Raw genomic sequence first — 14905 nt, forward strand, 5'->3', positions numbered from 1 at the left:
TATGACTTCTGAGTCTTGCTGTCTTACTGATAGTTCTTGTCCGTTTACACTTTCTCATTCCATTTCCAGACCTAACACTGCCTTGTTGGATCCGAGCTCCCCTGAATTCTCTGCCGTAGTATCGGTGGGTGATTGGCTCCAAGCTATTAAAATGGACCGGTATAAGGATAACTTCGCGGCTGCTGGTTACACCACACTAGAGGCTGTAGTGCACGTGAACCAGGAGTAAGTACTCAGCGATGTTACACAAAAGGGTAAATCTAGATTTAATAGTATTTTCCTTTTTCGCTTTGAGCTGCATAATCATCCTACTCATTAAAAAAAAAGAAAACTGGAATGCCTTTCATTTTGATTGAGTATAATTTTACACAGCCTCTATAAAGCACCTACATTGTTGCGTTAAATTGCTTAATTAAACATTTTAATACACGTGCCTTGTTGTGCTGTATTAATTGTGGCTGATTCAAATGTGTGTCTGCATGAAGCCCAGAAAAGAGATTCTCAGCCCTCGTAACTCATGCTCTCCCTCTGTTTTCTCTCCCTACATACAGTGACCTGGCAAGAATTGGCATCACCGCTGTCACACACCAGAATAAGATTTTGAGCAGTGTCCAGGCCATGAGAACCCAAATGCAGCAGATACATGGCAGAATGGTTCCTGTCTGAGCCAGTACTGAATAAACTCAAAACTCTTGAAATTAGTTTACCTCATCCATGCACTTTAATTGAAGAACTGCACTTTTTTTACTTCGTCTTCGCCCTCTGAAATTAAAGGAAAAAAAATATCTGCAGCGTTGCTTGGTGTACAGATTGCTGAAACTGTGGGGCTTACAGAAATGACAAGCGTCCTTTGAAATAGACCTGGAACAAATTGTTTCTCAGAAGTACTTCCGTCCATCACCGGTTTGTAAAATACATGTACCTGTATAAATAGAGCACCGCTTCCGAGTGTTGATGCTGTATTTGCTGCCAGACACTGAGCTTCTCTGAGACATCCTTGATCCTCTCTCCATTTGGAATTACAACCGTAGTATTTTGTTTGTGGCATAAATGACAGTCATCCTTCTTTCACTGGAGTGAAACCAATGCCTGGGAACATTTTTGAAGGACTCAGGTATAGCATTGAAGGCTTAGTTCATATCGTGGAAAAAACCCTGGATGAAAACTACTTAACTCATCAGTGGTTTTCTTTCAGTGCTCAGGCCACCTTATGGATTATGATGACATGAGGGGCTGGAAAGAAAAGGAAAGTGGATTTAAAAAATAATAATAAAAATAATAATAAAACCCAAGCATCCTACCCCCTACCTGGACAAACAAGGTCTGTTTCTTTGGGCCTGAGGCTGTGCCATAGAAAGTCTTATTTGGGGATGCTACAAGCTTATTGTGACTACCTTATGGATAGTGGACTGTGACAATCTTGCCTAGGGAACTTTCACGCTTCCCTCCTTTAAAGAAGCAACCCCAAATCTACAAGGTAAGTCAAAAGAACCAGCAATGAATCTTTCTCTAATGAAAACTTTTTTAAAAAAACTTGATCTTATTTAAAACACTGAGCAGTAAATATTCTTTCACGTCTATTGGGTAGTTTGGGTCTCTTTTGAGATTTCAGTCCTCTCTTGACAATGGGAGGGGAGACCAAAAGCAGTATGGCTTCCCTGCTGTTCTTCCAGGAAGGAGTGAAATAGGAACTATATGAGATCAGGTTCTGGAAGATGGGACCTAGACGTCTGCTGGCTGTGTTTTTCCTCACACAGGATTCCCCCGCTCTTTGGTGCCATTCATTTCATGCCACTAATACTTGTTAAGCATCTTCTGGGGTCCCGGCAGTAACCTCGGGAGCCTTTCCCTCTAATGTTGTTGGGTCATGCACAACCCCATCCTTTGGAGTGTTTGCTTCCATGGAGAAATACTGGAGGGTCTTTTCCATTAATCTCATCTGCTGTCTGGCTCCACTAGCCCCCTACCAAGCAGGATCAGCCAAGGAGGATTTACCTGGATGTCACTGGTGAGACTTGGAAGTCACCTTGACTTCCTCATTATCAGAAAGTGACCTACTGAAAAACATGCTTTTTATCCATAAAGCCCATTAGACTTAGATGCTTTTATTTTAATTCTGGAATTTTCTTCTTGAAACAGGTGAATTACATGACTTTGTTCAATTCAAGAAGCAAAAGACCTAACTTTTTTGACTGGACAGATTTTAACTTTTTTAACTATTCCATTTTTATCACCTTTAAACAAGAGCTTGGCTGATTTTAATGACCTTTTTTTCTCCCTTGGTTTCATCCTGAAAGCTATTTCTTAAAGAGCAAAGAATGTTAAATTTGATGCTGTCAAATCATGACAGTTTGGTAAAAACCTTTTTGCAACATTAGTTGTAAAAGCTTTTTGTTCAGAAGGAATGTGAAATTTGTTTTTTAAAGCACTCCAACAATTTTTGTTTTATCACCACTCTTGCTGAAGTCTAGGAGTTCTGGATATTCATGTTAAAAGTTGATGATGTAGGTTGGGTTTTTTGCTTGCTTTTTTAAAAAACTTATAATTTTTTTTTTTTTCCTTCAGCAAAGCTGTGGAGTAGGTTGTTTTTAATCTCCACAGTCCAATTCAAATAAGATAGCATTATGGTATTATCTTGTAAGTAAAAAGACAGTGTTACCTTGTGTACACTGAATAATTGAAAGTTTTGCTTTCTTAAAGTCAACAACTTAAGACTTGAGGTATTTTTCTAAACATAGAGTCTATTCAAGGCAGAGCATTTCAAAAAAGAGAGTGTGTCAATTCTAAGACATCTTAACAAGTTAATGCTGTAGATTATGCTGGTGTTGTTTTGTTACTGCTCAGCAGGTATTTCTGTAAATGAAATAAAAGGCGAGGATTGAAAGAAAGGTAGAATATGAAATCTTATTTCATTCCAGGTTGCTTCTGAATCTTAATACATGTGTGAGTTAGAGTCCAGGCCAATGGAAAAAGCAAAAAAGAACTTTCCAACTGTTTAAAATAATGTCCAGTAGCAGTAAAAGTGTTAATTCCATTGCTTCCATGAACTTACACACTTTAGAAGAGAAATGTGAGGACAACAGGAATGTTGCATTGTTTCCTGGGGCGTGGTGTCAGATTCTGGCATCTAGACAGCTTTGGATTCTAAAGCCAACTGAGATGTTGACGCTGGGAAGTTCACTCTACATTTCTTTATAACTCAGTTCCTCTACCTGTAAATTGGGGATAATGATACTTTTATAATAATACCTTTCCTCCAGCATGGTGTTGTTGTGAGTGTATATGCAGTACTCTTATGTAGAACGCGTTGAACTTCATATGAGAAAGGTGTACCCTTCCTCCAAGGTCTCCCAAGTGTTATTCATCCACTGTTCACTTGTGAACCAAAATGTTACATGCCAGATGGGGTGAAATGAAATTCAATGGTAGGGAGCCATGCAGATGAAACTGCTCCACTTTAAATGGATTTAAGAGGGTTTAGGGGTAAATGTGGATCTATACAAAAGGTGGTAGACCTATCAAATTACTCCTGTATTATTTAGGCTTGAAATTCATAAAATTGTTATTTTATAATTGGAAAGAGTGAAATGCACAAGTAAGACCCCCTTGCGATGAAAAGAACTGGATGGTAAAGACACTTTGGTGTCTTCATGAGTGACTCAAAGGAACACTGCTTTGTTTATTTAGTCACAATGAACGTCACATCTTTCACTCACAACCCCACGAAGACCACATGCTTTGTCTGGTCTCCGTTCAAGCAATTCCCCATTCCCCACGATAAAGGAATTCAAAAGAGAAGAGAAGGTTTATTTTTCTCTACTCTTTTTTTGGCATCAACTAGATATAAGCCTTCACATTCCCACACTTCTCACTTGAAAAATCCAATCCTTTTCACATACACACTGAGTCCCCAAATAGCCAACTTAATATTACAAATATATAATATTACATATATATGAAATGTAATATTACAAATATATTACAAATATCCAGGCGTTTGATGAAGAAGGGGGTTGGCAGACTGAAAGGGGACAAGTGGAGTTTTGAAACTATGCTTTCTCTTCTGACAATGGAATTTCTAGGAGCAAAAGAAAATCATCTTCAAAAAGTTTGCGCCATCCACATGGTGTTGGTTGTACTCCATCAGAATCTTAAGGTCACATTCGTGTTCTCCTTGTCTTTCCTATAAATACGCGCCTGTCTGCTGAAATTCCTGCAAGTTTAGGTTTCAAAAACTACGTTTGTTAGACTTACCGATTTCCAGAGAAGAAACAGTTGGAAAAATAGATCCAATTCCTTTTCTTTCATTTTTTCCGAATTGACAAAGTGAATGATGTGGACAAGTAGCTTTTTGAAGACCTTGGTAGTATACCCTTACCCACATTCATAATTTCAAAATTGCTTAAGAAGTAATTTTTATCTGAATAGTCTATAAGAAAACTTTGTTTCTCTCTTTCCAGATAGACTAAAGCATTTTCTAGAAGTTTAAGTAATGCTCATTTACCTTCAAGAAGCTAAATTTTATGTACCTCCCTCACACAATAAAGAAACACGCACATATACAAAACAAGCAAATAAATAGTTGGTTTAATAAAATAGGCAAAATTGCCTGTAAAGGTGCATTTTGGTCTTAATCCTCGCTCTACACTTGAGGCCACCAACTGCCACGCACAGCCACTGTGGTGTGAGATAGCATCCAAGAAACAATCTTGACAGTCAGTTATCACAAAGGAAAGAGGAGAAATTGCTTCTTTTGGCTTGAGTTAATTATTTGACGGATGAGAGGACGAGAAGGAGCCACAATGAGTCAATGCTCTGTGCCAGCCTTGTTCGATCCTAGACTGGTGGGGTGGCTGTGGCTGACTGGTTCTTGGTGGACTTGAGCCCCCAAGACCTCCCTCACCGGCACCAGACCTCTCACAATGGCCCCAGGTTCCCTCTCTCTGCCTGTTATGTGCAGATTGTATGGATCCTTTACTAATTAGATACCTCCATTCATTAGAAGTTACTTTCTCTTTGAGAAAAACAGCCAATTTTTTTTTATTTCTTGGTTTGCGTTTTTCAGTCATATTGTTGAATATTGGCAGATTGTGATGTTTCCAGATGTGTTCCAAGATACACAATTTCCTTTTTTGGAAAGACTGGATGCTGGTATCTGGGGTTTTTACAGTAGGACAATTTGCCTTTCAGATCCTTTCATCGACTCTAAGCCCTTCTCATCTTGCACAACTGAACCATATCAAGTCAGAGTTTTCATTTCAAAGAGAAGCTGTTCACATAGTGGTTGAAGCATATGGCTGTAGACCAACTGTGTGGGCTCTAACCCCAGCTCTGCTGCTTCAGAATGTATGACCAGGAGCAGGTTGCTCACCTCTCTATGCTTCAATGTCCTCATCCATATAATAGGAATAAGAATAGTACCTTCCTCGGAGTTGTTATAACTAAGCTGTTAATGAACATTTTTTTTGTGTGTGTGTGTGAGGAAGACTGGCTCTGAGCTAACATCCATTGCCAATCCTCCTCTTTGTGCTGAGGAAGATTAGCCCTGAGCTAACATCTGTGCCTATCGTCCTCTACTTTATATGTGGGTCGCCGTCACAGCATGGCTTGATGAGTGGCGCGTAGGTCCACACCTGGGATCTGAACCTGCAAACCCTGGGCTGCCGAAGCAGAGCGTGCGAACTTAACCACTATGCCACCAGGCTGGCCCCCTGAACATTATTTTTTTTTTGTTATTATGGCTGTCACTTTTCAGAGGAGGAAAGTAAGAATTCATGATCTCCCTCCTTAACTGCTTCTTATGGAGCCATCCCAACTTCTATGTACCTATATTCTTTCTCGCATTATTAGTTGACAACTGGCTGGCAATATTGGTTGATGTTTTGTCTAAAGTCTTGTTCTTTTCTCTACAGGGAGTAGATTCTGCTATCTCGGACTCACAGCCCTTCCTGTTGATTACAAAGCCCACAGAAGAAAACAGAACACACCCTCCTCAGTTCCTTCTAAATGTGTTTCTTCTGCTTCTACTACGCCAGTTCTGGAGCAAAGACACTGATGAAACAACGCCAGTACCTGAAAAGAATAAATGTCTGACTTTCAAATCCCCTTTCCCAGTGAAAGAAACAGCAAACATTCCAGGTTCAGCATCTGTTCTCTGGTTGCACTGAGGAATGGACTGTCTCGCAGTACCAGCTCTGCAGAGCCTTTGTTCCCAAACTCCTTGTGGTTTTATTTATATGTATTTCCATATCTCATTCCTGTACGTCACTGCTGCCTTGGTGTGGCAGCAAGGCGACAGGTTTTACTATGGACACCAGGTCAGGTGCCACCACACAAAACAAAGCCAGTTCCCGTGAGCTGCCTATGATATGCATTGCTGAAGTAACATTTTACCCAGGGTGTGCCATGCAGTGATATAAATATATTTTTTTCTTAGACTAAATATGAGCTGACTATCTCTTTTGATGTGTGTACATAGGTGTGAGTGTGTGTGTATGCGTGTGTAGGTGTGTGTGTGCGTGTATAACCTCATGCTTAGAACTGCCTGTGAATGTTGTGGAATGCTACACCAGGAGAGTTCTGGTTTTCCACCAGCTCTGAGAAGAAGAGCCACACGAGAGAGTGAGCCTGGAGACCATGCCCATCCCCTTAGACAGACAACCCAGAAATGTTAAATGTCCTGTATCTATAAGTGTCTTTTGTAGCTGCCACACTAACCTTAATAAGTAATTCTACAGCTTTGGACAGAGGCATTTCACCTTAGTAGTGGAGTAATTTTAGAGTATAAATCCATTCAGGTGACAACTTATCATCAAAATCACGTATTCTGATTCGAACTCCTCATCAGAATCACCACTTCCTTGATGGAGAGAGAGAAGGGGATGGAATATGTCTGGTAACCCCAAATGGAATACAAGTAGCCTTTGTTTTTCTGCATAAATGGACTTGTTGAATGAGAACAAATATATGCAATTCATATACTTTTGGAGATGAACGTAGACGTGTCAGCTTTGAGATGCTGTGTCCTGGATTAATACTTTGTCTCCCACTGTCAGAAAAATACATGCCAGTGACTCTTGAGGTTAGCATAGTTGGAGTTAAACGGCCTCAAGCAATTTCAGGTTCCCAATTTATACGGAAAGTTCTACAGTTATTAATATGCAGCTAACTCCTACGGCCCTCAAAAGTGCATCAGCCTTCTGGAATCGGAGGTCCGGTGTGTGAAGATCCTGTTTTGATATGACATGTATACCAAACTCCAGCCGACATACTGCCATTTTTCATAATCTGAGTGGCTGCCTTGCTTATTCTAAGCTATGGTTGCAGAAACTGTGGCCATTTATATAAGCTATAACATCAAATCAGGGAAAAGTGGGGAAAAAAAGATTCTGAACCCTATGTTGTTAAATAAGTAGAGAAAATCATCAATAAATATTTATTACATTCTGACAGGGTGTGTGGCATTGTATTCTCATAACTATGCCAGAGTAACAAAGTTAATTCACCCCTTTTTGGGGATTTTAATATATTTTTAAAGGGATGTGCCTATGCATTGATGCCTGAAAAATATGTATAAAGAAATGAGGTTGTATCTCTGAGCGGGTCATCTTTCCCCGAGGTAAGGGCAGGAGGCCAACTTTAGGGGCTGTACATAGCCCTGTGAGTGAGTGCTGGCCTACGGAGCTCAGATGATAAATTTTGCTCAGATCTTCCATTAGGCAGCATTAAGCTGTTCCCCTGCACCAAACCAAGTAGCTTCACCATGCGTCCGCTGGCCCCAAATTGTTTTTAACAATCTTATGAATGAAATGTTCTGGTGTGTTTTAAAAAAGTTATTTTAAAGAAAGGTTGTGCTCACGACACTGCTGGTGTGTGTTTTGAGACCTCTTGTATTCAGTCTGTGAAGGATATGTGTATTAATCCATACACGCTTATACCCTCAATATTTGTCTGAAGACACTTAAACTCTGACCAGTAAAGGAAAGTTCTAGAAGCAATATTTTCACTTATTTAACATTCTCCAACAACATCAAGCATTGATACACACTGAAGAGTGCATTTATTTTTTGTATCACTCCAAGTATGTTGGAATATGCAAGGACTGTGGTTAAAATTAGAATGTATAATGCATATTATAATTTAGTTCATAATTGAAAAGAAGTTAACAGAACATTGCTTGTTTCAAACATGTTCCAAAATTTGAACGATCTCTTAAGTTAGACATAGATTTTCTATTTTGTTTTAATTTGTCAAGGTATTTTTTTTCCCTTCATGAACTTTAGGTACACATAACTTATGTCATTTATTTATGGTCTTTTATACCTAGTTTGTAAAATTGTAAAATAGCAAACTAAATGCAAAGAGTTTGCATTTGAAAATAATAAAGTAGTTGCCGTATACAAACTTGGAATCTAGTTGTCTCTTTTCAATAATTTTTGTCATAGGTATGATGCTTCTAAATTGTTGGTTGCCATTTGATTAAAACACAAAAATCTTAAATTCTAATTGAAAGTACTTATTTAGAGGATAAAGAGCATTGACTTCTAAATGGCCCTCGCCCTTGGGCACAGTGCATTGGCAAATCCAACCTAGATTCTATAAGATCCTGTATCCCATTGTAATTAAAACTATGAACTTTGGTTGGAATTCAGGCTCCACCTCTTACCCATCATGCAATCTAGAGCAAGTTTCTTAACTTCCCCATGCTCATTTCCTTGTTTGTAGAATGGCGATTACAATGCCGAGAGCTTTTGTAAGGACTAAATATATTAAAACTAAAACGTTAGCACAATGTCTAGCATCTAGCCAGAACTCAACAAATGGTAGCTATTCTCAGGAGCCTTTTTGATAACACAAGCTGTCTTCTCTAACATTCCCAGTTTCACACCCTCTCAAACGTCTTTGCTACTGACCCAAGTGACCAGCTACCCATCCTTACCATGGACTTTTAATCCAGGATCCATGGATCCTTGAGGGTGCACTGGAGCTCCAAGGGGTTCAAGAGTGTCCCTAAAACATGGTTAAAATGCTAATGGTTATATGTATATGTGCATTTTGATGGGGAGAAAGTTCATAAATTTCATCAAATTCTAAATTGATGTGTGATAAAAAAACACTAAGGTGGGGCTGGCCCCTTGGCATAGTGGTTAAGTCTGGTGCATTCCACTTGGGCACCGGCTTCGCAGGTTCAGATCCCAGGTGCAGACCTACACCATATGTCAAGCCATGCTGTGCTGGCAACCCACATATAAAATACAGGAAGATTGGCACAGATATTAGCTCAGAGCTAATCTTCCTCAAGCAAAAAAAGAGGAAGATTGACAACAGATATTAGCTCAGAGCAAATCTTCCCCATAAGAAAAAAAAAAAAACGCTAAGAGCCACAGTTTTAAGGGTGAATGCTCTTTTCATGATACTATTTCATTAAATAAATTATCAAATGACTAAGCCCCTGTTAATTGAAAATCAGGCTCAAGACTTATCAAAATGTATTAACTAAAGCCCTTAAGAGCAGCTGGCTTCAGAGAGCGGGAGCATGCCATTTAGTGTTACCAGTGACATCTTAAAGTATGGACCTTGAGGGCCGGCCCTGTGGCTTAGCGGTTAAGTGCTCGTGCTCCGCTACTGGCGGCCTGGGTTTGCATCCCGGGCGCACACTGACACACCGCTTCTCCGGCCATGCTGAGGCCGCGTCCCACATACAGCAACTAGAAGGATGTGCAACTATGACATACAACTACTGGGGCTTTGGGGAGAAAAAGGAAAAAAAAAAAAAAAAAAGGAGGAGGATTGGCAATAGATGTTAGCTCAGAGCTGGTCTTCCTCAGCAAAAAGAGGAGGATTAGCATGGATGTTAGCTCAGGGTTGATCTTCCTCACAAAAAAAAAAAAAAAAATATATGGACCTTGAAATGAAAAGAATCTGGGTTACATCTGGTTATTTTGTGTTTATTTCTTATTTAAACTTATCTCTCTAGAGTCAGCTATATACAACAGGAGAGTAGTTAATGACATATTTGTGATTTGAAAGAGACTAGGTTTGCCATTTTCTCCCCGATTTGTTTGGTAAGATAGGAAGTCAACTGTATTAGTCAAGATTCCCCAGAGAAACAGAACCAACAGAAGATATATCCCTAACTATATCTCTATAGAGATATGGATATATAGAGACACTTTTTACGAGGAATTGGCTCATGCCACTATGGAGGCTGAGAAGTCTGTGATCTGCAAGGTGGAGACCCAGAAAAGCCAGTGGTATAATTCAGTCCAAGTCCAAAGGCCTAAGAATCACCTGAGTTAATGGTGTGAATCCAGTCTGAGGGCAGGAGAAGATGAGATAGGATGTCCCAGCTCAAACAGTGAGCCAGAAAACAAAAGGGGGGAATTCCTCCTTCCACCTGTAGTTCTATTCAGGCCTTCAGCATCTTGAATGATGCCCACTCACTTTGGGAATGGCAATGTACTGAGGACACCAGTTCAAATGCTAATCTCATCTAGAAACACCCTCACAGATACACCCAGGAATAATGTTTAATCTGGGCACTCTGTGGCCCGTCAGGTTGACATAAAATTAACCATCACATGAACCAGTAAACTATTTCCCCCCACATTTTCTAGAATGAGCTGGTAGAGTAGTATCAAAATTGCCACAGGCAATCTTGACAATAATTTTGAGATTGATTTCAGTGTAGTGTAATATAAGATTTTTGTATTTTTCAAGGTAACGAACGCTAGCTTCTATAATAAATGATCCCATATTCTCAGTGTTTAGCACACTAAAGTTTTATTTCTAGCTCACCTCATAGCCTGATGAAGATCCAGAGGATCTTCCTGGCAACTTTCCAGGCACTGACTCAGGGATCCAAGCTCCTTCCCTCCAGTAAGGCTGCCATGTTCAACACGTGGCATCCAAGGCTACCACCTAAGGGGAAGAGAATGTGGATGACTGTGTTGAAGGCTTTATGGCCAGGAAAGGGCTTGTGTTTCTACCTCCCTTATCTTGTTGGCCAGAACCCAATCACATGCGGCTAACCTATGGTTTGGAGGCTGGGAAATGTAGTCTTCTTGTGTGCACAGGAAGAGGAACTAAACCTGTTGAACAGCTAGCCAGTCTCTACCACAAGTATAAAGGAGCACCATGCACATAGGGCAGGTCAGGGAAAGCTTCCTGTAGAGGTTGAGTACATCTACAAGCTCTCTTTGATCTTCTCCCATGAACGTGTCCAATGGTCATCTCCTAGAGATTCAGAGAAGCATGAGCAATGTTCAGATTTGCTATAACATTTGCATTCCCATCCTTGTCTGTCCAGATACTTAGGGATTACGTTTTCCCTTCTGCATTACAGACCTCTACACTTTCTCTAGTCACAACCTTCTGTTTGTACACAAAAGTGCCTGCCTTTCAGGATTTAAATTGCCTTAGCCACTCAGTCTGCCTCAAATGAGGGAGAGGTGTGGGGGGCATAGAATAAACTCTAATCCCAGGCAAGAGATTTTTCCTTCGAATAAAGATACAACTAGAATGTGCAAAATCACACCACCTTAGCCCCTTGACATCTGTCAGATGGGCAAGACCTTTAAGTCTGTTCTGAGGCATCCTAAGAATTGGAGCTGGAGCCCAGGCTTGCAGGATTTCATTCCTTTTAACATTTTTGAACACTTAACTCCATGCCAGATATGCCCTAATCTCTGTTTATCTAAATACTCACAACAGACTATGCCTATAATAGAAATACTCTTTTGTCCATTTTATAGATAAAAACACTAAGGTACAAATTGGTTAGACAACTAGCCCAAGGCCACCTTGCTAATAAGGGTTGGAATTTGGGGTTTAAACACAAGAAGTTGGACTTCTAGGGATTAGCTCGTAACCTCTACACCAAGATACCGTATGATGAACTCCATTCTACCTGATTGAACGATTTGCCATTGGATATGTTCCAACTTGACGAAGATGAGGCCATTGTTAGCGGTACCTACCCCGGTACCTTCTTCCTTAAATGCTGCCTCCCTCTTCTGTTGCCAGGTAGCTTATTTTTGATGGTTAGTCATGTTGATTATTTTTGGTAAGCTCTAGTGAAACAAACTATGAGTTAAGTACAATGTTCATCTTGCACACTGTGTTTTGTAAGAATTAATTTCCAAAGTTGACTTTTCACTAAAAGCAGAGTGGAATCTATTATCACTAAGATACCTCCACCTGATATACAGTGGGGGAGGAAGAAGTGATTTGCTTTAATTATCATTTCTGTGTTCTAAGCATAAAAGCCACAGACAGCACCTCTCAAATACCATTCTTCACTCAATGATGGCCTGTGACAAAAAGAGACTAGTCATTAACCAGATAGAAACAAAAGATGGGTCCAAAGACAAGAGAAAAATTCACTGAAGTAGAGGTTGAGCATGATATGATAAAAAAGTGCACAAATTTAATATGAACCCTGCCTGGACTGGTCACTACCTGTGGGACCTTGGGCAAGTCACTTAATGTCCCTGAAACCCAGTTTACTCATCTTTAAAATGGGAGTAAGTGTTCCCTATTTTGTCAGGGTCTTGTGAGAACTTCTTATAATCAATTCTACAGAAAGCAGGAGCTGCAGACACAGATGTGTCCACGGGCCAGTTAGGCTGTGTGAATGAGTGATGCAGTCCAAACATAACACAATAGAGGGTGAGTAAGTATTTACATAAAATATTAGGTTGATAAGACGTAATGAGTATTACTCAGTGGATAGTAGGATGAGGCCAGAAGGGTTCTATTGCCAAATAAGATTGGAAAACAGTGATGCATTTTACTAGCCCCTTTTCGAGATCCATAAAGCACATTGGTACATTAAAGGCTCTGCAAAGTCCTGTAATAAAGAAACAAATTTTGCCAGTTTAACCTAGCATTTTCCAAATGTATTTGAAGATGAAATCCTTTTAACCTCTCCATGGAATAAAAGTTCTCTGAAACACATTTTGGACATCTAGCCCTTGGGACTGCAGACGAGAAAACTGAAGGAGACAGAGGCAAATAGACGCACCTCATGTTGCACAACTTTTAGCTCAAGTTTCCTGATTCCCAGCCCACGCTGCATCTACCTCCACACCCCAAGGAATATTCTAAGTGCTTATCTAGATTTGTAGCCGTATGGAGATTTGCTTTTTCTCCATTGTGGTCTAGTGGTTGCAATACTGGTTAGGGCTGGAGCATGTGAGGTGGAAGCACAGGTTGGGGAGATTATGCTACTGGACAGTATGAATGTCATGTCCTGATTTCAGAGCCCATAAAGAAGGTTTTCAATGATGAACTGAATCTTGTGAGCCAAAGTCGTAACCTGAACTAAGATGTCTGAATTCTTCTAGTCATAGTAAAGAACCAAATGGATTTTGACAATGAAAAAATGCACAACGCCCTTAAATCAACAACCTAATTAAGACTTGTGGCTATATTGTGGGCTTTGGCCTCAGTTATTTTACTCTTTTCCTTTGGAGGAAGTGCCTTGAGCCATTGACTGCTCCCAGTTGAATGGGTAATAGACCCCTGACATATCTTGTTTCTGGCAATTGCCCTGGACATAATTCTTTGTTTACAGCACTGCTGTAGAAAACTTGATGAATACTTAGGAGAAAATAGAATTAGGACCTAAAGACCCAGTTAAAATCAGCTTAGTAGAACATAGACATTGCTTTGTGTAGAGCTGGAAAAGATAGCCATGAGAGAAAGTGGCTTTAACATACACCCGGAGAAACTATATATTATACACATAATATGTAAGAGGCAATTATGGCCTAGTAATCTGCAGTGTATCACTACCTAGCAATCAGATTGACGTATTCTAATGAGACCCATGTTGTTTGTAATCAGACTGGCATTGCTTATTCAGATCTCTGTTCTATAAGATGCACTTTTAAATGGCTCAGATTGCACCAGATGCTATAAGAAATAGCATTCCATTTTATTCCATTACCAGCATTTTTCCCTCTTCCAATTAGCATAATTTAAAATCAGCCAGAGGCAAATGTGAGGGGCTGAAAAGTTGCAAAGAAGTTCAAGAAATACTTGATAGAAAAAGGCAAGAAGACACACAGGCACAATATTTTTTTTATATGGGCAAGGGAACATTACAATTAATAGAGTTCTTATTCTTTAAATTGCTCTGAATTTATTTCTGTGACTTATTGAAATATTAGAATCTCTCAAGGGGCTAATTGCCCTGTAGGTTCTTTTTGCTTATGCATTATCTTGTGGATGACATAATAGAATCACCACCTCATTTACCATTCAGTTAAGGTTTAATTGAGTTCATCTTTTTTTCCCTCCTCAAAATGGCCAGGAACTTAGAGAATCAAAACAAATTCTCAGCTGTAAGATGAGAAGATCCTTGTAAATTGCCTCTTTATAACTTGGGTCCTGGCTGTTTATAAAATATCTGAAGTTAAAACCTGAGCTAACATAATACACATTTTTCCCTGATGCAATCTGCCGTGATGCTAGAACGAGTGTTGCTTTTTAAATAAGGATTGGTATCTGATGTTGGGAGACCAATTTTCCAATGCTTTGCCTCCCCATTATCTTAATAGCATCCTCACAATAAGTTACAAACTCCCCAAGCTGTGTCTTGGGTTTTTGCTGGTAGCTCACTCAGCGTTTACTCCCTCCTGGTTCTCTTCCTAATAGCACCTAACAGGTTTTAATTGAGGACCCATGTTCTCTCTTTATGTCATTCAAGTGGGATTGACCCATCTCCAGCTATGGTTACACTCACGGATCTGACCCAGAGTAAACCCTTGACACGGTGACTGGTTCAGAGGAGGTTCCATCAGAGTGAAACTTGAGATTCTTTTCCACAGCTTGGGAAACAATTTTCTTTGAATCCTACCCCATCCTTACATGAACAAAAGTCACCATTTCCTCTGGCAGC

General features: G+C 39.9%; 1 protein-coding gene across 2 annotated transcripts in view; it reads left to right on the forward strand.

The window, feature by feature from the left end:
- The window catches only part of EPHA4 (EPH receptor A4), a 139611-nt gene extending 131208 nt beyond the window's left edge, over window positions 1–8403 (forward strand). The window contains exons 16-18 of one of the 2 annotated variants that reach the window (XM_004427613.3): window positions 70–225; window positions 552–1477; window positions 5913–8403. In XM_004427613.3, the coding sequence (XP_004427670.2) occupies window positions 70–225; window positions 552–666 (271 nt within the window). In that variant the 3' untranslated portion in view covers window positions 667–1477; window positions 5913–8403. Of the gene's footprint in view, window positions 1–69; window positions 255–551; window positions 1478–5912 lie in introns of those variants that run through there. The other variant, XM_004427614.3, reaches the window with a different exon arrangement.
- Window positions 8404–14905: the final 6502 nt, after the last annotated feature.

Source organism: Ceratotherium simum, chromosome 37, assembly GCF_057802395.1.
Source record: "Ceratotherium simum simum isolate JZ-2026a chromosome 37, ASM5780239v1, whole genome shotgun sequence".
NCBI lineage: Eukaryota > Metazoa > Chordata > Mammalia > Perissodactyla > Rhinocerotidae > Ceratotherium > Ceratotherium simum.